The 22,935-nt window shown below is 35.9% G+C and overlaps 2 protein-coding genes across 2 annotated transcripts; both read left to right on the top strand.

The window, feature by feature from the left end:
• Positions 1 to 953: 953 nt before the first annotated feature.
• Positions 954 to 3,164, top strand: LOC118439327. Its single transcript, XM_035860561.1, has 9 exons — positions 954 to 1,053; positions 1,182 to 1,373; positions 1,453 to 1,532; positions 1,607 to 1,743; positions 1,801 to 1,894; positions 1,975 to 2,298; positions 2,367 to 2,511; positions 2,584 to 2,714; positions 2,788 to 3,164. Exons 1-9 carry the CDS (start codon positions 954 to 956, stop codon positions 3,133 to 3,135), a joined length of 1,551 nt encoding a protein of 516 aa, XP_035716454.1. The 3' UTR covers positions 3,136 to 3,164.
• Positions 3,165 to 10,323: 7,159 nt separating this feature from the next.
• LOC110860731 lies at positions 10,324 to 13,146 on the top strand. The gene is made up of 3 exons (XM_022109828.2): positions 10,324 to 12,626; positions 12,701 to 12,730; positions 12,809 to 13,146. Exons 1-3 carry the CDS (start codon positions 10,332 to 10,334, stop codon positions 12,908 to 12,910), a joined length of 2,427 nt encoding a protein of 808 aa, XP_021965520.1. The 5' UTR covers positions 10,324 to 10,331; the 3' UTR covers positions 12,911 to 13,146.
• Positions 13,147 to 22,935: the final 9,789 nt, after the last annotated feature.

The raw sequence follows: 22,935 nt of genomic DNA, 5'->3' as shown, positions 1-22,935 counted from the left end.
ACCCCGCTGAAGATTTAACGTATGTAATATGGTTAAGGTGTTATGAGACGATGGTTCCGTTATTCTTGAATAACAAAAAAAATCCGCAAGCCAAGAAAATTTTATACTCTATTGGCATATTTTGGGATTTAAATTTGCTTCATCCTAAACTTTTAAGTAGGTCAAAATTGAATATATGCAAAGATTCTACTGTCTTCTTCGGGAGGCGTTTCAGAAGCAAGCAGCGCCAAAAAATACGAACATATTTACATACAATCTGCATACATACATACATCAAGCCATATTCCGCTGACGTGCATGGTCTGAGGAAGGACGAGATGTACGTACAAACACATTAGCTCATGTATTCAGGAAATCAAGGGATTCACAAAGTTTTTGTTTCTTAAATTGACAATTATACTACTAAATATGCTACATTTCCTCAAAAAACGATTCGAACCATGGTTTTCGAAAATTTTGCAAAATACGAGACTTACTCCGTTCAATGCGTTGCAACGATTCGTTTTATTCTCGGAATTTTTCTATCCACAGATAATTACGTGGGATCGGAGAAGTTGGATACCTTATCCGAATTCGGGACGTACACTCTCCGAAGTGTGGTAATGATGTTTTAATGACCATCATTACTGTCGGGTTGGTAATTGTGAATTATACCAAAAACGGTAATTATTTGTTTACCGAATTTTATTATTAATAAAGTTTTTGGTTCACTACGGGTTGATAAATTCGCTAAGATTAAAATCGGTAAGCTAAAAATACCAAGCGGTATGTATTCATTACGAAAAAAGAAAACTGTATAGTACTGCCCCATAATGAACACTTTATTTTCCGGGTAATGTATTTGAATCTTTATGCGGTATTGCCATTCTACCGCACTGGTATTTATTTTTCACAATTCAAGTAATGAAAGAAGTTGCGCACTCTCACACGACAAACACCACGAGGAGGACAAAATGGGCGACAAAAAAGATAAATTAATTCGTGTTTCGAATTCTTTACATCAAAAGAAAGCAATAGTGAGCTCCAATAACTACGAGGAGTTTCTAACAAAAGGTAAGTCAGCATGATTAATTAGATAAATATAATTCGCAAGTGAAAAAATTGATAAGATTTTGTTGATTTAATTAATTCAATGCAGATTATCTCAATTAAGTTATTAATTTAGCAACTTTATTTTACAGTTAGAATAAAGTTTGAGCTTGCTGACGACATCCAGATACTTATCGAAGACGACCAAGGTGCCGAGATTGATGCGGATGTGTTTCCAATTTTATGGGAGGAAGAAAAACCGAATATTACATTTCGAATTCAAGGCGAGGACTTTACAGTAAGCGCAATTCAGGACGCCGGTTCCAGTCCTCAAATTTATTATTGTAAGTACTACATAGATAAGTAATACCTCCAGGAATTAATATATGACCTGATAATTAATAATAATTAATAATTTTGTAGTGCCAAGTCCATTGTGTTCACCGGCGCCATCACCAGTTTCGCCATCATTAGGACTTGGTGACGTTGATGTATTTAAGCAGGTAAACAGTTCATCAGCTCAATATATTCTAACAAGTACATAGTAACTACAATTTTTGATTTTTTTCGATATTAGATATTAGAGGAATATGTCGAGAAGACGCCGCGTTTGGCGAATCTAATCTTGGAGTGCAGAGAGAAGTCCCTCGTCGATAACTCAGCGGCGGCAATAATTGTTAACGAGTTTGTGTCGAAATTGGTAGACTTAAAAGGGTAATTATTTTTAAATAAGTTCCTTGCTGTTTGTAAATAATATTTTCTGTTATGTAGTAACTCACCATGCACTCGAGACCAGATATCTTTTGCAAAGGCGATTGTTGAAATTCTGCCTTTCTGGAAATATCCGGGAACGCCAGACGGAATTGTAAATTACTATTGCAAATAAATTTTCGTAACAATAATTACTAAAAAAATTATTCTAAAAGTGTCTTGTGTAAATTGCAGGATATTCTTTATGATGAAATTAACCGGTCTGGCCTAATTCAACAACGACTCAAGTGGATTCACAGAAACATTAGGAAACCGGAAGTTGATACGAGGCGTCGGAAAAAAGAAGAAAGTCAAGGTGGCCCAAAGCCAAAAATAGCGAAAGGCGCAGAGGAGGTTTTCCCCAACTTGGAATTAACGGCGGCCCTAAATTCAAGCACTAAAAAAGGTGAAATTGTATCACTCATGAAGGAAACTTTTGAACACAGAAACCAGATAAGACGGTCAAACGATCAATCAGTGCTACGTGTGTACTCAAAATTTGCGGAATGTTCCTACTTGGTTTGAATTATTAACTTAATTTTAATAATTACGCATGTCATAAATATACAATTAATACTTCTGTTCAGGTTAATTTTGAGTTTTCGCTAATGTTTCCTGACCTTGAACAAAACTTTCTAAACACGTGGCCGGAATTTGCTGACCGATTGATTGCGCACTGCAAAACTTTAAGTAATTCGCCAGCCCTATTGAAATTCGCAAACAATAATTATGGTAAGTGTTTCCGTAAATCTAATAATCATAAATTTCGTAAATAAATTGCTAACCACTGTTTTGTTGTCACAGATAATTGGGACAAATCAATAGCAGCTCTATTTGTTCTGTTACACCTTATTCCTCCAAGCGCTCAAGGGAGAGGGAAAGGGGGACGCTGTAAAATTGACGACGCAAAGTTAAAGTTGGTTACTTTTTACCGGGTAAGCGCGGGAATAATTTAAGAGGTTCAGCTAAACGATATGGGACAGTTTTAATAAATATGTGTTTAAATAGGCTGAAACGCCCTTGAAATCAATTGTGGACACTTGGAATTTTGAGACTTCCCAACCAGCGCTCATTGTACTAGGCGAGGACCACTCCAATTTGACGTCCTTCTACATAATTTGTGATCGAATCCTCCTCCCAATCAACGCAAGAACTTCAACCGAGGCAATCGATTCCCTATTTAAGGCTCATTACGTAATTGGAACAGAATACGACAAAAATTTGACCGGAATTTGGAAGTTTATTCAAGTACACATTTTTCAACTTGAAACAACTACTCAGCTATCAAGAAAAGTGAAACAAGTGTTCCAGCAAATTTCTACTTATCTTCAAACGTCAAATTCCTCGACAAATTAAAATGTATACTTGTGGTCCATGTGGAAAAGTATTTTGTAAATTTAGAGAGATTATAGTACATTTTAGGTGCATTCATAATTACGGTGAGGCAAATTTTCCAGCTACAATATGTCCTAAACAGTCTTGTAGCACACAAATATGTACATGGAGTGGATTGTTGAGGCATTTTAAGTCCCACGAAATTGTTTTAGATTCTGAAAATTATGATAAGAATTTTGAGGAAAATTTAACTCCCTCACTTAATTTAGTAGATCCAGTCTTAGATGACGTAGGTAATGATCCCAATTTAACTGAATTTAATGAACAAGCAGATATTACTACCAATTTAGGAATTAACGTAATGAAAGATATTTTAATTTCATTCTGCTCGTCATTGTTAGCCTCAGGTGTTACCAATTCAACTGTGGACTTTGTTGTTAAAGAGTTTGAAAATTCGTTTCTTCAAATTTCAAAATTAATTTTAAGGATAAGCAACAAATTTTGCAAAGAAAATTTTGAGGACTTTAGTTGCCAGTCGCTATCTTTAATAGAAGCGTTCAGTCACGTAAATTCTATTTACAAACGACAGAAAGCGTTAGAAAAATATAGCCAAATAATTATGCCAAAAGAATATTCGTTAGGAAGTAGGCTGGAGCAAAGGGTGAGAGATAACAAACGTCAAGAAGTTATTGTATCAGATACATTTATGTATGTACCAATTCTCAAGAGTTTAGAAAAACTTGTTTCATCTCCAGATATTTATCAGTGTTTTTCAAAAGTTGTACCTTCAAATTCCAATTCAATCGAGTCATTTAAAGATACAGTTGCATTTAAAACTAATTGTCTTTTTTCAAGGAACCCGAATTCTATTCAAATTCAACTTTTCTATGATGATTTTGAAACAGTCAATCCCCTTGGCTCAAAACGAGGAATTCACAAATTGGGAGCGTTTTACTTTACTATTAAAAATCTTCCAGATTATATTAATTCCCAACTTAGCTCAATACATTTATTAGCCTTGTTTTATTCGGAGGATGCCAAAAAGTATGGTATTAATTCAATTCTGAAATTAATAATTCCAGATTTCCTGTATCTTGAGAAAGTGGGCATATCGGTAAATGGATCTGATAGAATTTTTGGTACTTTGTGTTCTCTTGCGTTTGACAACTTAGGTGGAAATAGTTTGCTAGGATTTAATGAGTCGTTTAATTCCCATTATTTTTGTCGAATATGCTGTACATCTAAAAGTGAAGCACAAGAAATATTTGAGCATAGCAAAATGATAGTCAGGGACAAAAGTAATTATGCCAATCATTTAAGTGACAAATCTTTTGGTGTTCAAACTGAATGTATTTTAAATCAACTTAATTATTTTAATTTTTTAGATAGTCCGTCTGTTGACATTATGCACGATTTACTGGAAGGTGTCGTTCCGTACGAAATCAAACTAGTTTTACAAAAATTAATATCTTTAAAGTGCTTTGATTTAGATTTAATTAATCAAAGAATTCAGGCCCATAATTTTGGCTATTTAGAATCAAAGAATCGCCCAAGTCCAATACGACTAGAAGGATCGGGAAACAAAATTGGACAAAAAGCTTCTCAAGCCTGGTGTCTGATTCGGTATTTACCAGTGATTATTGGGGATTTAGTTATTAGTAATGAGCAAAAAAAATATTGGGAAATTTTATTGCAACTTTTGGAGATTTTGAGCTATGTATTTTGTCGGAAATTTTCAGAATCTACTTTGTTATTATTAGATGCAAAAATAGTTAGCCATCATAATCTATTTCGTAAGTTGTTCCCAGATCAAAAACTTATCCCCAAGCACCATTTAATGTGTCACTATTCTTTTGTCATTAGGCAAAGTGGGCCATTAGTATCAATGTGGGCCATGCGGTATGAGGGGAAACATAATTATTTTTCTCAATTAGCAGGACAAATAAGAAATTTTCGTAATATTTGTTCATCGTTGGCTAAAAGGCATCAACAGTATAGTTCTCATTTGTTAAAAACTATTGAAATTAATGAGGGGGTTAGGGCAGATAATATAGTAGTATCTAATTTGTATGAATTTGCTGAGTCTTTTGATTTAATCGAGAAATTAAGACAGTTTGACATATTTAAAGAATGTGACGGAAATACAAAAGTTTATACAGCAAATAAGGTCTGGTATCGTAATTATAAATACAAAATTGATTATGTTGTTTGCTATGGAATGGGAAATATTTTTCCAAATTTTGGTGTAATTCAGGACCTAATATTAATTGATGAAACCAGATGCCTGTTATTTTTGAAAAAGCTAAATGTAGACTTCTTTGACAGACACTATTTTTCCTATATTGTTACACGTACAAATGATTTGTTTGAAGTTGTGGATATATCTAATTTAATTGTTCATGAATGTTTTGAGTTTCAAAAAAATTGTAATACCGATGCTTTTCATTTAGTTTTAAGGCATTACTTGTAAAAATATATGTATTTGTAATTTAGGCTATATATAACTTGATTGGTTTTTGTATTTAATTAAGTTGTGTAGTTTAATTATTGCGAATTATTACAATAAATAATCAAAATAATTACCGAAATAGTGAAACATTTATTACCATAATAATAAATATCGATAAGCAAACGATAATAATATGATTATGGTGCGGTGTTGATTATTTACCACCCAGTAATAAGCATCTTTATACATTTATCATAATATCATTACTGGCTAATATTACTTCATTACTGCGTGCAGTTGCAGGTTCATATTGCATGATATTTATGATATTATTGTGGAGTAATACGTTAATGCCGGGATGGTAATCTTTCTGTTAAATACCGCGCGGTAACTAACCCATTACCACAGCAGTAGAGTCATATATAGACTACACGGGGTAATGATTCCGGTAAACATTTTTCGGAGAGTGTAGACTAATCCCTTTTTCACTATTTTCCTGTCTTGCGTAAATCGTTTTGTCGAGTTTCTGTTGAATTGGGATTCGCGAAATTATCAGCTGCGAGAAAGATCCAGATTTTTATGTTGTAGTAATTTTCTATTTAATAATGGCCTGTTGCGGTGGAGTCGTTGTGATTGAACTGATTTCAACTTTTGTACTCAAAATGCACGAGGCATGCTATATTTTTAGAAATTTGCAAAATTGCAGCAAACTTGGTGAGAAATGTGGTAAAGAAAAGTAGCTTACGAATTTTTGTAAAATTATTTGGAGCAAGGGCGTTATGTAAAAATTTCTAAAATTATGTTACAAAACGCACGGATTTTACGAATTACAAATTACTACGTGAATTGCTTCGTACTTAACTAATCCTGATTTCTCTCTTTATTTTTTAGGAAATTTGGATAAAACCTCTCTTCTCGGCCTATTTCTACACGGACTAATTCCCTGTTTTGCGACATGCCCCATTGCCTCAGGAATGGTCCCTCTTCTTCTCGATGGCATCGATCCGACATATTTCTGGTTTAGAAATGTAACCTGGTTACACGCCAGTTGCAAAATATTATTTCGGATGGTAACAACATTTCTAAGGAACTTCCACTCTGCAATTGTTCTCTTTCATGCAGTAATTGTTGCTGCGAATGGGTGTCTAATGAATTCGGAATGTCTTAAGTATATGACAAATCCAGGTTTAAATAGCTTAAACCTGAATATTTTTTCTAAGGGTGTAAAAATTCCAAAATTCTTAGCCATGTATAAGCAGTTATTCATTTTAACTACTTTGTACAATCAAGTGGCATACTTTATACTCCCAATCGCACTACTTTTATCGTTTGTCCTTTGCATTGCATTTCTTTACGTGGTCGTCATGCTTACGGGTCGAGTACCACTGGTTCTGAGTTTTGTGGCGTTTTTATTTAGCATGGCCATAATTGGAGGGGTGCATTTGGTGGTGCCATTAATGGCGGAGATTACTATGTTGTCCAGGAATTTTGTACGTTGTTGGGAAAGAGAGGGACTCACTAGGTATGACGGGAAGGAAGTGAGAGGTTGTAGACCTCTGAGATTGTGGGTGGGGCCTTCCCACTGTATCAATAAAAGTTCCAGGGTTGATTTTATGTCGGCACTGCTGTATTGTACGATGACATTGATAATTTCGGTAAAACCGTGAATTTGAATTGATTTGCATATTCAGAAATAAAAGTACAATGTGCAATTAGTTTGCCAGAATCTGTATCATTATTGACTTCTAACCGGTATTTCAAGGTGGATATTGTTTCACTTTTATTCACACATGTTTGATGAGCTATTTTGTGCATATTCAGTTGTTTTGTTTGAAATATCGATTTCAATGGATGTATGTAAGTAATTTAAATATCTATTATTAGATTTTTCATAAAGATGTTTAATTAGTTTCAATGAAATGTTTAAAACAACATACAACAAGGGTCTATAAGTTAGAATATTTAACTATTATGTATTGTTTTAAATGTTGACAACTTGAAATATCTAATTGAAAATTTGTCAAGCAGTCCTAGATTTTAACCACAAAATGAATAAATTTCACCCAATTGTTGTGTCGTCCTCCTTTTTGCTCAACCCTGCGTAGATTTTACACATTTTTATTTAGAGTACTTCTAACACTTACATAGAAACATAAGTTTACACAATACAATTGGCATGACAATGGTTAGTTTGATGTGACAAGTTTACATTGCCGTGTGCAATAATGCACACGGCACGGATAAGTCTGGCCCACACTGATTAGAAAAATCGGATTGAATGAATCGCTAAAAAGTGTAGAGAAAAGGTTGAAGCTCAATATGATACCGTGCTCAAGCTTTTTATCTGTCGGCATCGTATTTACATATGTACATATCTCGATAAATCCAATATATATATTGGATTTTAGGTATACCTAATATTTCACTCCTTCTGGTAGCATTAAATTGTACAAATTAATTGCGTATTTTATTTGAGCATCCAAAAGTATTTAAACCGGGGGAAGTATTACATGTGTACACACCGGTACCGTTAAAAAATGCACATATCTATGGTCGGAATCCATGGATTTTTGGTGATAAATGTTTTCTACTTACATGTATGCACCTACTGAATGATAATCTTGCAACATTAGTGGTTGGAGTATGTCTACTACTGACATTGTTTGCATAAATTTATGTTTTCTTTAAAAAATCCCATTGATACATGACCCCTTCGTTTTTTAATCCATGACAAAGTTGACGAAAATTATTTATGTACGTCATTTTGACGTAAACTTGATAATCTTAATTTGCTGAAATAATTTTCTTTAATATCAAATACATAATTACATTGGGTACGTCAGACTTGTTACTGCCAGATTTTTTTTAAACGTGTACTTGTTCATCTAGTAAATACGAACAACTACATATTAGTCCAAAAATCGCGCCAGTTAGAAAAACAACCAATTTTTAATTTTGAGGCTAAAAAAGCTCCCTTGTGCATAGCGGAATACATATTTACCTATATGGATTCATGGTCCTCAGAAATGGTGGGTTTTGTATACTTGTTAAGTTATTTATATTTATTAAGTGTGTTGATTTGGACATGTTTAAAAAATCTGGCAAGAATAAGCCTGGCGTATACCTTGTTAGACAATCATCAATGGATTTAGTGTCTTTTGATGAAGCCAATCACGTGAATTTAACTTACATACGTGCCAGAATAGCTTTCATATCAGCAAGAATTCCTAATCTTATCTTTGTGTCTATTATGTGCTGCTGGTTTTGATGTTGCAGTTAGGAATTTATATCGTAGTACAATATGCTTACATATATACATCTAATTCCTTATTGCAGTGCTATGTCCAGTCTCGTCCTTGCAGGCAACTTGGTAAGAATCTGTCCTGGTTTCCATCCAATTTTCTGGTTGAACTGGGTACGTTACAATTGATTAAAGATTGGCATTTTGTTTCACATTTAAAATTGAACAAATCGATATACGGACATCCCAAACCGGAAGTTTTTTTTAAACCGGGTTTCGATTGATCGGATTTTCAAATTTTAGTAAACCCCAGAACTACGCGTTGAGTTAAATTATGAAAAAAAAACTTCAAAAAATGATATGAAGGTCTACATAAAACAATGTTATCCAACACTCTTAAAAATAACATTACCATTCCGACAATTATCTGCACTCTAAATTTTATATTAGTTAATTTCTACTATGTATGTACATACTTAAATCCGAGCTTGGTAAAGAGTAAGGTTTACTCTGGGCGTTACTACTTTAGTTTACTTCATATTGAACTCAGTGTGTATTTATTTTTCAAAAGGGCAACATTAGTTCTTAAAGTTTATATAATGAAACACTGAGAAAAATTACGTACACAAATTAGCCAAGATAATTAGTTATGTAGTAAATATGTAGTTAGTGAAAATCAAAGCTACCAACCCGTTTATGTCCTGCCAATAAAAGTTTCAACACATAAAAGGATTCAAAATCAAGCAAGTTCAATGGTTTTGATGTTTTATGAAAAATGTGATTAAAAGTATTTAAATATTTAAATTTCGGCTAGCCTGAATTATTCAAGCTCTATCGTAGACAGCATGCCATTTATAATTTTTGCATCAATTAACAAATAAAAATAATTGACATATAGGTCGGGTGTGATGTAGGGTTGTAATGCAGACAAACACACAATTCCAGTTTAGTCCAGCTAAAGTGTCGAAATAATATATCAGTCTTTATGTAGTTATGAACAGATAAGCATTCTTGCCATTAGTACAAAAGCAAAATCTACCTTGTATTAGGTCTGTGCATTCCATATTTTAGCTTGTTAAATATTATTTATACACCTAAATATGCTTGCGTTACTTTACACAGTACCGACGAATGATAAGCAATTTAGATAAGGCAAAAGTTTGCACTTGAACTTATTGCAGCATGTTAAATAGATTGTGCAGTGGAATAATTTACACGGGAATATGTACATATGTATCGAGTCAAATATTTCACTTAACTAATTAGATACATATGTACCTGACGAATAAATGGGAATAAACAGATCCCCTCACCCACGGTGCACACATGAATATTTATCCGCTTTTAAAAATAGCGCAACTAATTATTCTGCAAAGCAAATGCAATCTCAGTCTTATACATTAATTTTTGGAATTTATATGACATCACTCTTGCTAAATTATGATGCCATGCAAAATAATTTAAATTTCTATATAATAGACACGCTAAGCTGCTAGTCGGTTTCTACCCTCTACTTATAACCCTATCATGGCCACCACCGTCCTTGGCGAGTCCTCCCCCCGAGAATTCACCATCCTCCTCTTGGGTGAAACGGGGGTCGGAAAATCGACATGGATAAATGGCTTCGCCAACTTTCTGCTTCATTCGGACCTATCTTCTGCCGAAGAAAGCCCCATCCATTGCGTCATCCCAACCTCTTTCATCATCACGGACGAGGACTACAAAGAAAAATTAGTCTCCGTGGGGCAGGATATGAACGAAGTCATGGAAACCGGGCAATCCGCAACGCAACTACCGCAATCCTACCTCTTCCCCAGAGACGGTTACATGGTCCGTTTAATCGACACGCCCGGAATTGGCGATGTGCGCGGGGTTAAGCAGGACAAAAAAAACTTCGAACGGATCCTCGACCATATTTCTCACCTCGAATCACTCCATGCCATCTGCATCTTGCTCAAACCTAACAATGCCCGACTCGGCATCATGTTTCAATTTTGTATTAAGGAGCTGTTAACTCATCTCCATAAAGACGCCTGCGCCAACATCGTCTTCTGCTTTACCAACTCCCGTTCCACCTTTTACCGTCCAGGGGATACGTTACCATCATTGAGAAAATTACTCGAGGAAAATCAACATGTATCCATCCCGTTAGATCGGTCCACAATTTATTGCATGGACAATGAGGCGATCCGATTTCTTTACGCGATAAAAAACGGGGTCGCATTCGATTCGGATGAACGCAAAAATTATATCGCATCCTGGGATAAATCTGTCGGAGAAATAAACCGACTTCTGGAACGGGCAGAATCATCTCCCCCTCACTCAGTGCAATCGACCCTATCGCTTAACACGGCAAGACAAACAATCCTCTCCTTGGGGAGTCCAATGGCTGAAGTAACCCGAAATATCCAACTTAATATCGCCACCCAACAAGCACAGATGGAATCCGTAAAAAATTCAGAGAAATCGCAAGAAGAACTTAGCCGAAACTTGGTTCATAAAGTATACGAAGTAAGAATGCATCAACTCCTCGAGCCCAGAACGATCTGTACGGCCGCGAAATGCACTGACGTTATTGAAGTTGGCGGCGTAAAGGATACCAACTATAAATCGCACTGTCACACCAACTGCGGCACGGGAAAGCAGAAGCACTTCAAAATTGGGAATATAAAAGGACACAAAAATTTAAGAAAATGTTCCGCCTTCAATCCGGACGGGCTCTGTAAGCGATGTAACTGCAGTTGGAAGGAACACATGAAGATAACATATGAGACGTCGTTAGTCGAGAAGGAAGTTAAAGATATCGAGAAACAAATGGAATTACAATATCAGGAGGATTCTACAAAGAAGATTGAGAAACATATTAAAGAAATGGGTGTCATCATTGACGAGTTGAGACAAGAACAGGAAGAGATTACAGATGCGAGCATAGAATTCGCCAAATTTTTGCGACTTAACGCGATCACGGTGTACAATAATGCTATGGATGAATACATTGGGCATTTCATTCATGACGAGAGGAACAAGATGGCCAGTCCTGGAGGAGGAAATCCTAAAATTTATGAAGGTTTGATCAAATTGCAAGCCGATTATAGGAACCAAATGGAGACTTTAGACAAAGCCATGCGGCAGAATAGTTGCGGACCACCACTTACTCCGATTGAGTTGGACCAACTTATCAAAAGGTTGTACCGGATGAAGCATAACGGCAAATTGTTAATGGAAATGATGGAAACGTCCCAATCTTCTGCAGATTCGTGCTACACGGAGAAGTTAGTGGGTCGGAATGCGAGTTTTACGACGGTCACTAAACGTCCGAGGAAGAAGGGAAAATTACTTAACGAATTCGTGCAATGGATTAATCCGGGAAACCCGTCTAAATCGGGCGAGAGGAGCCAGTTAGAATATGGTAAAAATAGGCAATCCGATGATAGTGCTTTAACTAAATCATTATATAAGCCTTCCAAAGGTCATAAATTTTCGAATTCTATTAAACAAAATACGGCCGGTGAGTTTGGAAGACAAGAAAATAATTATGCGAAGAATGATGGACCCGCAAGTTGGGTTAAGGTAATGTATCCCATTGCATATCGGCAACCCAAGGAAGATTCTCCACAGACACGATCCGCGCCAACATCAAAACGACAACCTCCACCGCCACCACCGAAGCCACTAACTTCACAATCATCAACACCTCCATCATCCCCACTAGTTTACACTAGTGGTAATGATTATGGTGACCATTACAAGTCATCAATGCCGGAAATTACAGAAGAAAGGGCGAATTTAATGCAAGATATTCGCAATGGGCTTAAACTGAAGGTTGGCATGTAAACTAAACTTTTTCATGTTCTATTTAAAAATTATTAGTTATAAATATGTACGGATTTTCCTAGAAAACCGACACTGCCAATCAAAATAGAGCGGTAATATTATAATTTCCATTTAAGGCATTTTATCAAGTTTAAAATAATTTGAATTCTCTGATTGTTACGTTCCTATAGAACATACCACCGAGAGACGGAAATGCAGATGGAATGGATTTGCTAAGGCGAACTTTGGCCATGAGGGCGGCCAGATTTCAGGATGATGACGAATGGAATTAGATGTATTCCTTTGAATAAATTTAAATCAACTTGATGCAAAAATTAGTGCAAATTATGTATGCATAAGTTTATTATAACTGTGTGAGTATATTCAGTGTACATGTATTTACATTATTTAAATGTGTATTTATACATATTAAAGTTATTTGAATTGGATTCGAAAATCCACAACCCATTACATAATTACGTGAGCGAAATTTGTAACCTTAACGAACCCATTGTTTTATAAAGTAAAATTGCCGTTTAATTTGAAATAAATAATGTTATCATGTGATGTCCCATTTGCAAATTTATCCAGTTATAAATTCAATCTTAGAAAGTATTTCTTATTTAAGTTAGACTTACGATTAAAAGGAAAGATTTCTTGCAATGCATGTTTGCATACAATAAATGCATGCGTATGTGTATTCCTAAATCATACTACGAATGAATGAAATTAACTAGTTCCAACGCTACCCTGGACCATAAATGACACGTAAATGTTTTTACTGAAACTACAGTATACCGAATTCCTTGAAGTAATCGTCCAACTTCTAACTGTACCTTCCTAAAGTATACCTTAACATTCGAAACGGCTCTCTTTAGGTCAATGGACCTGAAAATTTCGAAAATATTTACAAAAATACATCCCACACAGAGAAAGAGAAACAGTAAAAAATGAGCTCAAATTCTTTAACGAAATGAATGATGAGGTCTTGTCAATTACAAATTTCGAGTAGTTTCTTCTATCCAAGAAAAGTGAATATTTTTCCCAGCTTGTCCAAATTTGTCGAAATCCAGCCTCGTTTAAAACTTTTGTAAATTTCGCTATTTCTTCGTACATATTTGAAACTAGGGAATCAAAAAGTTTATAACGTAGAAGCGCATCTTTTAGGCCATAGCACTGATATTTCCCTTTAAGAACGACATCTTCCACGTACCCCATTTCCGTTTGTAGCGAATTCGAACCTATTAAAAGCGCACGAAGTGGACTTTCTGGCGAAATTTGGACCACCAATTTTTCAACTTTTGTTTCATTTCCCTCTAATAAACTGGTGTTTACATATTTCCCCAAATTTTGTAAGGCCAAGTCTGCCCTTAGCCGAACAGAGTAAGAAACCTCGTTCGCTTCCGGTTTCTTGAACCAAACTTGATACGAATTTTCAAGCATTTCCTGTAACGAGGAGAATTCTTTAAAGTTGAAAATATCAATGATATCCATCGTCATGTAGGTGGAGTAAACGATCGATAAATACACCATCGGTGGCGCAACTATGAATAAAAGTCCTCTAATTTTCACGCGTCTAAATAAAATATTGAGGGTATTCATTATTTCTTCGTATCCTTAGTATTCTTCGTATCGTAAAATAACTTACGACGCTTACGAGATTTTGTAAGCGTCGTAAGATTTTCTCATCGAAAATCACGTTACTACGCTTACGATTTTTACTAAACCTGACCCCTTGTTTTTTCTTCGTAAACTATTTTACGATACTACGGATACGAAGAAATAATGAATACCCTCACTGTATTTCACTGAAGAAATATGTGATAAAGTGATGTAAAAAATGTATGAAACGGATGTCAGGATCCAAACTGTGACCGGAAATGGGAAAAACCACGGGTCGTATGATGTAATTTCACTCCGGAGTACAAAGTTACAATACAGCAAACTGCAAGAAATTGAATCCATGTGGGTGAACGTGTTCGACGTGTAGAATAAGTAGCGTTTCTGGCTAATACCAATTCTGTAGTAGCCATAGCGATGGTTCAATTGAGGGACATTATTAAACGTAATATTTAGTGCTGCACTAGTTTCCCCCACAATTCGACTAGAACTTGGGCAATGTATCGTGCCAACCGAGTAAGCTCCGTTGGAACAAAATGTATTAAATTTTGCCAGCTTATTCGTGTACAAAAATATATCTGATCTCCAGTCTGATCTGAATTTCGGGGTGGAAAATGTTCCAAGATTGAGGTTAGTTGCGTTTTTGAAGCGCACGATGCAGTATGGACAGTGAAATAGAATTTGGGAAACTGCAAGAGAAAAGAGAAGTGAGTTATTGTGCAAAATTAGTTGCAAACATGTACATAACCATTATACGCTTAGAAATCCAGTAATAAAATTCTAATTTTCTAAGAGTGTATATAATTAAGTTCTTGCACACATTGCTAAACATTTTTGACATACCTTTTATTTCTGAAAAATTTCTGGAAACCAAGACGTAAAAATGCCTGACTGGGTGTCGCATATCGCTCGAGTAGATTTCATGCTTGCCAAGTATTTCCGTAAATACCAACATTGTCGAGAACTTGGTACGAAACGTGTCAGATAGAAGTAGTCTGGAACTCGTTTGATCCGATACGAGGAATAAGTTCAAGACACATTTTTCCTGAAAGGAGAAATCGTACGGTAGAAGGTCGCTATCTTCTAAGGTGTCATTTATTTTACTGGTAGTCTTTAAAACTAGGTAATTCTTATTATTCAAAAGTACCACGAGTTCAAAAACGTCGGTAAAAAATATGTCAGGATCGAGTAAGAAGGCTTTAAATGTACAGGATGAAAATTCAGGAAACTCAAGAGAAAGTTTTCCTGCAGATAAAATTGATTGTGGCAAAAGAAATAAAATGTATGAAAAACAACTTGTTATCTGTAATGTTTTCATTTTGAACATGAAGCAATCAGATATTGAATTTAACTGGTATTCTGTTTAGAAATATGTACACGTATGGTATTAATAAGCTTACATATGTAGTATCATCAATTATTAACAACCTACTTAAATTTGTCCTAATTATTACAGAAACTATATGAGCTATTTGCTTGCAAACTACGTTAGTTCGAAAAGAGGACAAAATTGTGATAACAACATTTAACTTTCATATAATATTCATTAAATATCGACTAACTGATGCGAAGTTGGACATATGTATGTAATTGTGGATTAACCCTGAAAAAGTTTGAACATGTCGACAATGATTTCCATTTTACTTGCCAGGGAATTAGATTTTTGGAGGAAAATGTCCATCATTTTATTTTATTATATGCAAAGGGGTACCAAATGACCAGTTTGGCTGCCGGAATTTAGCCTATTTTGTTTGATTGCGCTTTTGTGTGTTGTGTAAGATTTTTAGGCCAGACTTCAAAGCAGAATTACACCTTTGTTAAACTAATTAAGAAAAATATGTACAAAATAAAATAGTAGAACCAAACGAAGCATATGTTTTTATTTGTGTAGAACATATATGTATATGTTTGATTTCTTTATGTTCATGGATGTATACTAGATACATATGTTTCATAATATATATATAGATGGAAATTATAGTTTAAACTCATACTCATTACTTAGCAAAATTCATAAGACGCGTTCACAATAAAATTTTTCCTGAAAGTCACCTTATTTGTATTTTTTAACCAGGAGAGAGAGGCTCTATCTTAGGGCTCATTAACCATGGAAAGCAAGTATCGCCAAAAATTGGCATTGAGAGATTTATGCAAATTACGTTATCGCAACCATAATTTTACGAAAGTCCATGTTGGTAGTTGGTTTGAATTACTTTGAATGTAATTATGGTATTTCGATTTGACATACGATTTGATGTATATATGAAAGTTGTTCTGTACTTTGGTGGAGTACGTAACTCACATTGGCGGCCCGGGTCTTGGGACAGGGCTCCGGGTGTGCACGTCCGGGGTCCAGGTTCGAGTCCTGGCTAGGGCTGTCAGGACAATTTTTTTGAACGATGTAGTGTAATATATTTTTATTCGTGCACTCAAACAAATTTTACCATCGGATTAGAACTGACAGATTACTGCAAATACATAAATGATACAACCGGACGGGGATATTATGTCACCGCTTAAACTAAAAATAATTCTAAATTTAAATTTAAAATTTTGCAATTCCTGTAACCGAAATTAAGAAATTATAATAAAGCATTTATACAAACCTTGGAACCAATCACGAATATAAGAAATTATGCAGTGCACGAAAATTGTATATAGTGACTTATTTTACACACATGCATGTAGATGAAAAGGCCTCCTCTAGTTTTAAAGAAAGCAAAATAAGTATGTAGGTATGTATGTGTAGTCGGTTAGAATTCCAAGAGTGTGAATGCATATACATATACAAGATAAGTACGCAAAGCTTTATAAATTCAATAAATGATCTATAAAATTTAAAATAAGACGAATACAATGTAATTAGATCGGTATTCATCGAACAAAATGGGGGTTAAATTTGATAGCAGGCCAGTAATTACATCTACCAATCATAGACACATGTAAATATGTAATGTAACTCTGGATAGTGGTAATTGAAAGTGTCAATTATTTAATGAACATCGTGACATAGTAAATAGATACATATAAGCACGCTGTAAAAGTGCGAATAATATACATAATTCCCAGATTGCTGTTATATGCAATCTTGATACCAGCTAGTGTTCTCAATGGTCCGGTCCAGGACCGGGACCGGACCGAAAACTCCGGTTCGGTCCGGTCTTGGTCCAAGGCAGGACCGAACCGAAACCGAAATAAAAAATTCGGTCCGGTCTCGTTCCTGAGTTCCCAGGACCGGACCGGACCGGTCGGACCGAAAAATTTTATTGCTAAATATAATTCATTAAAACCGCATTTTATTTGAGAATTTTTCTGGACGCGGATGGCTCAGAAAGTGTGCAAAAAATTAGGCTAAAAATTAGAAATCACGTGGGAATTGCATTATGTCAACTTATAAGTTGATTTATGTAATCATATCAATCACATTGAGTTCGCTTCCTCCGCCTGGTAAAAATCATCCGTTTTTCAACTTTGACCTCCAATACAATAGTATTTTGACAAATTCGGCCCATCGCATAAACTGCCTCAAGAAACATTGGTTTTATTGACTTGGACCAGATAATTTTAAAACTTCAACCAAATCGGAGGGTTATACTTTACACCATCGTATTGTTAGTCCGACCAGAAATCGTTTTCACATTCCGTAACAATGATCTGTGTAAAATTTCTTCAAAATCGGTTGAGAAATAGTTGAGAAGTGGAATTATTTCACTATTTTGGGTGGGGCAAATGCATGCTTACAATGGAGAGGTAAAAGCTGGTTATCTTGACCGTTTTAAATTGTTCACAGTCAGAAATAAACGGACTCGTTTTCGCCCGTTGCGGAATTTTCACAAAAAATTTTTACCCAAAATCTGGATTTAAAAAAGCTGCAACTTTTCGAATTTTAACCAGATTACAAAAATTTAACACAATTTTTGCTCAGAATTACTTCACTGAAAATATGAAAATTCATTTCTAAAAATATTTAGCTTGGAAAAAGGTTCGACTGCTAGGTCTTGTTAGAATTGGCACGAACATATTGCACAATGAAATTATACCAGACCGACCGATAAAATCCGGTCCGGTCCGGTCCGGTCCGGTCCCGGTCCGGTCTCGGTCCTCTGAAAAAACTTCGGTCCGGTCCCGGTTCTGCACAGGACCGGACCGGACCGGACCATTGAGAACACTAATACCAGCAGAATCCTTCTCAGCCAAGTATTCTTTTCGATTCAATTGCGAACCACTTGAATTATTTAAAATCAACTTGCTTTTTTCGTGTCCACGTAGATATTTAAGGAGTAAATTAAACAAAGTGAAAAAGTTTATGGCTACGTGACTTGACAATCCATTTATTTAATTGACATTTCGGACTTATAAAAATAGAGGGAGGGTTTATCGATTCTTTGCCGACATTGCTCCAATCAAGGATCAAGCAAGCTAAGGGGCATAAATATCTGTATACATTCGTGCAACTCACGCTAATGAAAATCATAACAGTTTCTTAAAATATGGTAGTGTGACCACTCTTACATATCTAAGACATCTCTTCGATAAATACATATATGTTTCTAGGGATATTTGAGTTCCCTCTGTCATTCATAAGATATTTTAAAATCTAAAGATTCGCATGTTCAATTTGTCTACTGACATCTAGTAAATATAAAAATGAACCCCATTATTGCTAATCTCAATCCCTACATCGCCATGTTCTCATCTTGCCTCCTACACCTCATAAATCATCAAGGTGTCAATTTGCCCCCGCTTGAGAATCCGATCGTTTTGTCACGCTATGTCTACCTGTTAGAGCCATCTCACTTTTCCCGGCCAAGTGAACAATATTCATACCTCTATATGGACACACCCAACTACCTCGCCTACCCAGTTGAATATCTTGGGGACTCTGTAGACGCAAGAAGACGCCGGAATGAGACTCTTGAATCGGCTCTATTTCCTCGTCGCGATAGAACGGTCACGTATCGGGCTTGGCGGTGCACATCAACGCTTTATTTATTCCCGCCACCAAGACAAGGGTATTATGAGAATTCCAGAATGTATAAGAATCAAGGATATCCTAAATGTGCAAAATATTATGCTCTGAAAGTGGTAAGTTTTCCGTGCTACCTGCATTAGGGCTGTCAAGTTCGTTCCGAATTTTCAAATCCGGATTTCGAGTTGTCTGTTTTCGTAGGGATCCGAATCCGGATTTGAATTATAAATTGTTATTTTAAATGTCCTTATGAATCAGATAAATAACAGATAGTCATACGTAATTGCATTTCAGCTTTTTTTTTGAGATTTTCAATCATTTCTAAAAATTTCTGACAATGTACAATCAGAATTTTTCCAAAAAATCCACTTTATTTATAGATTTGTTTCTTTACATCATGAATGAGGATGAGTTCTTACATTAAGAATATCTGGATTCAGAAGTATTCGACATCCGAAAAATCCGGGATTTTCATAATCGAAGTATTTATCCGGATTAGCCAGCCTTAACCGACATACATATTAATAAGTCCTGTTTTAAATAGTTAACTCTTGATCTAAACCGCAGCCATCCTCATTCACTAACTTTTGGAAGGGTCACTACTATTTCTTTATGAACGACGCCTACCTACAAACCTACCACCGGTTTGAAACCCTAATTCACCACCCTAACTATAACTGGACATGGTGGAAAGGCCCTTACCCAAGCAGCCTGTTCAGAGATGACTCGCCCGCGGTCGGTCTGGTCCTCACGATATCCAAGGAAACGACATCCATCTTGTCCTTGGAGCATATCTGCCTGAAATGTCGCATCCGAGGTGTGAAACTGTATCAATCCAGTATCGATTTAAGCCCAACCTCGTCACCAGATATTAATAGAAAAATATTGGATCTCGAAATCAGCCGACTGTCAAGAAAATCTGCAAATTGGAGAGTCGAACTAACCGAATTTGCAGATGTCGTTGGACCAAAAGAGTCCAAATTTCAAGCCATCCTAACCTCAATGTCCCACAGTCGGGCAACCCTTCGTCACGTCGGCGTGGACATCACCACCCCTGACGAAATTGAAGTAGCTCTCTTCGCCCTTGTCGCAAATCACCCCAATACCTCATTCTTCTACCACTCCTATTACAACCTATCCTGTCATGAACACCTGTACTTTCTTTCCTTTCCGAAATGGAGTTTAGACTTTTCTTCTCGCCTAGTCTCAAATCCCCCGGAGCATTTCGGCTTCATCACGTGCGGCGGGGAGCAGCCGGGTCGAATAAATTTTACATGGTTATATTCATCCTACGATGTCCCTTCCTGGATTGCAATCATCTTATCCTTCGGACTTTTAGGGGTTCTCCTCCATTCACTTGTTGTCACAAAATTAGGCGCAAATCTCAAATTAGACCATAACGTGTTCGAGCTCGGTTTTCGCGTCCTTCTCGAACAAGGTGATGAAGTTGCCGTTAATACGAAACGTTTCGGGTTCATGTACTGGATTTGTGCGCCGCTTATCTTAGCCGCTGTCGTTATCAGTAATGCATACAAGGGTAAAAACATAACCGACTTATCGGCACCCATACTGCCTAGAGGAGTTGCTAATTGGGAGGAATTGCTTGCCTTCGATAAGCCCGTTTTCACGATATACTCGAGGAAAAAGGGTTACCTGGAACATCTTCCGGGAAACCGGATCGAGTGCATGGGCCCCCCTGAAATGAAGTCCGGATTGATAAAGGGCATAATGCCAGTCGGGTTTTGGGATCTTTACGAAGAATTTGACGCCCGGGCTTTTACCGAATACGAAGAACTAATCCGTTCCGAAAAGGACAGGGTGAAAGAAATGAACGATAAAGATAACAAATTTTTTAATGTCACTTTAAGGGCAAGAATCTCAAGATATCCGGATTGCTACAAATTAAAATGGACTAACTTTACGGTTTACCATATCGTGGCGAACTGCTCTCAGGCATGTTCACATTCATTTATTTAATGATGAATGAATAAATTATTCATTCAATATTCAAAAATTTAAAGGAATATTGAACGAATATTTTATTCTGATTTTTGAATAAATTAATATTGAGTGAATATCTATTCAATTCTTGTGAATGAATAATGAATGAATATTTTTTCCATCATTAATTTTTTGCTCAACGCTCAATACATAGGGAAAGTTGAGAAATTCATCTAATGCTGTGAATTTTGAATAATAAAGGAATTATGAATAATGGATAAATGTTGAATAATGAATGAAGTTTTTTTTCAAGGCTTTGAATGAATAAACATTTTTTGAACATGTTTGTTCCCAGGTGGCGTATGTCGGATGGTCTAGTGAAATTAAGGCGGCGACAGAACGAATGCAAATCGAGTCTAAACGGAGGCGGCGTCTTGTCACGATTTCGACGCATTATGACGAAAAGTTCTCGCGAAGTGTGGGATGGTCGGTACAACATCCAATTGATAACGGATTTCTGACACGTTTGACGAAAGTTTGGGAAGCTGGAATTTTTAATGTATGGAGGACCACGTTAGAGTTTAAGAGGATGATCTCCTTCAGGATCAATTCGTCTCTGGCGGAGGGGATGGAGACCTTTAAAGGGGCGGAAATAGAGGGAAATATTGCATCCGTTTTTGTCATATATTTCATTGGGATTGCGTCATGCATGGTATTGTTTGGGTGGGAAGTTCGTTTGGTGTTGAGAATAATGCTGATAAATTTGTACCGTATTTTGAAGGCCTGGTTATTGAAATTCAAAACTAAGTTGGTGTGTGGTAGGTTTAGAAGGAAATATCTGGTACACTCTTAGCAACTTGGTAAAGAATTCCTAATAAACGTCTTTACCGAGCTCGTGGTAATGACGCGTCCTACAAAAAATATACGGGGTTATTACCGTATCAATACCAGACGGGTAACTAGCTTTCCACCGCAATATTTTAAGCTATCTTTATAAATTTGGTAATAAATTTCTACAAGCCGGTAATTATATCTTTCAAATTTAGATAATACTCTTTACCATAATTTTAATTAAGTGCAGTACAAATTGTGTCCGTTGTGGTGCTGATGAGATCTACATCTTGGTGTAGTTTATTACCATAGAGGTAAGAATTTTAATACATTTGGTATGAATTGTGAGATGCTACACAGTGGCGCATTTTTCAGTTTTAGTTTCCGATCAACTCAAGTCAACATGGCGAAATTAATCAATTCTGTGTCCAATTCTGCCCGACGGAAAAAACTGATAAAAACTTTTGGAAATTACATGTAGAATTTTTGGAAACAGGTAAGTATCAAATTATCATATGTAGGTGCCCTATCAACATGGTCATCTAGCACCGTCTTAATAGGAACAAGTAAATAACATTCTTAAGTTTATTTTTTCAGTGCAGCAAAGATTTGAGTTGGAAATCGGAGCAGAGATTTTTCTGCAAGACGACCAGGGGGAGGTCCACGATAAAAGTTTCATCAATAATATTTACGGTGATATTTACGGTGAGTAATTTGTTAAACTTAAATTATTCTCTAGTCTGCAACATATCGTATATTTTTAGTTACACGTCCTGATGAGTCGCCGATGTCCAATAATGGTTTCAGAAGAACCCTAATTTACAATGAAGTTGATATTTTCACTCAGGTTACATTCAGTAAATGATATTTTTAGCTATCCGAAAATAATTATATAAACTCAATTTTAATGTTTGAAAATTATGGACGCTGCAGTGACTGAGAGCGCCGAAATTTCCC

Source organism: Folsomia candida, unplaced genomic scaffold, assembly GCF_002217175.1.
Source record: "Folsomia candida strain VU population unplaced genomic scaffold, ASM221717v1 Fcan01_Sc034, whole genome shotgun sequence".
Classification (NCBI taxonomy): domain Eukaryota; kingdom Metazoa; phylum Arthropoda; class Collembola; order Entomobryomorpha; family Isotomidae; genus Folsomia; species Folsomia candida.
Note: the sequence above shows the minus strand (reverse complement) of the source record. Positions and strands in the feature narration are given on the sequence as shown.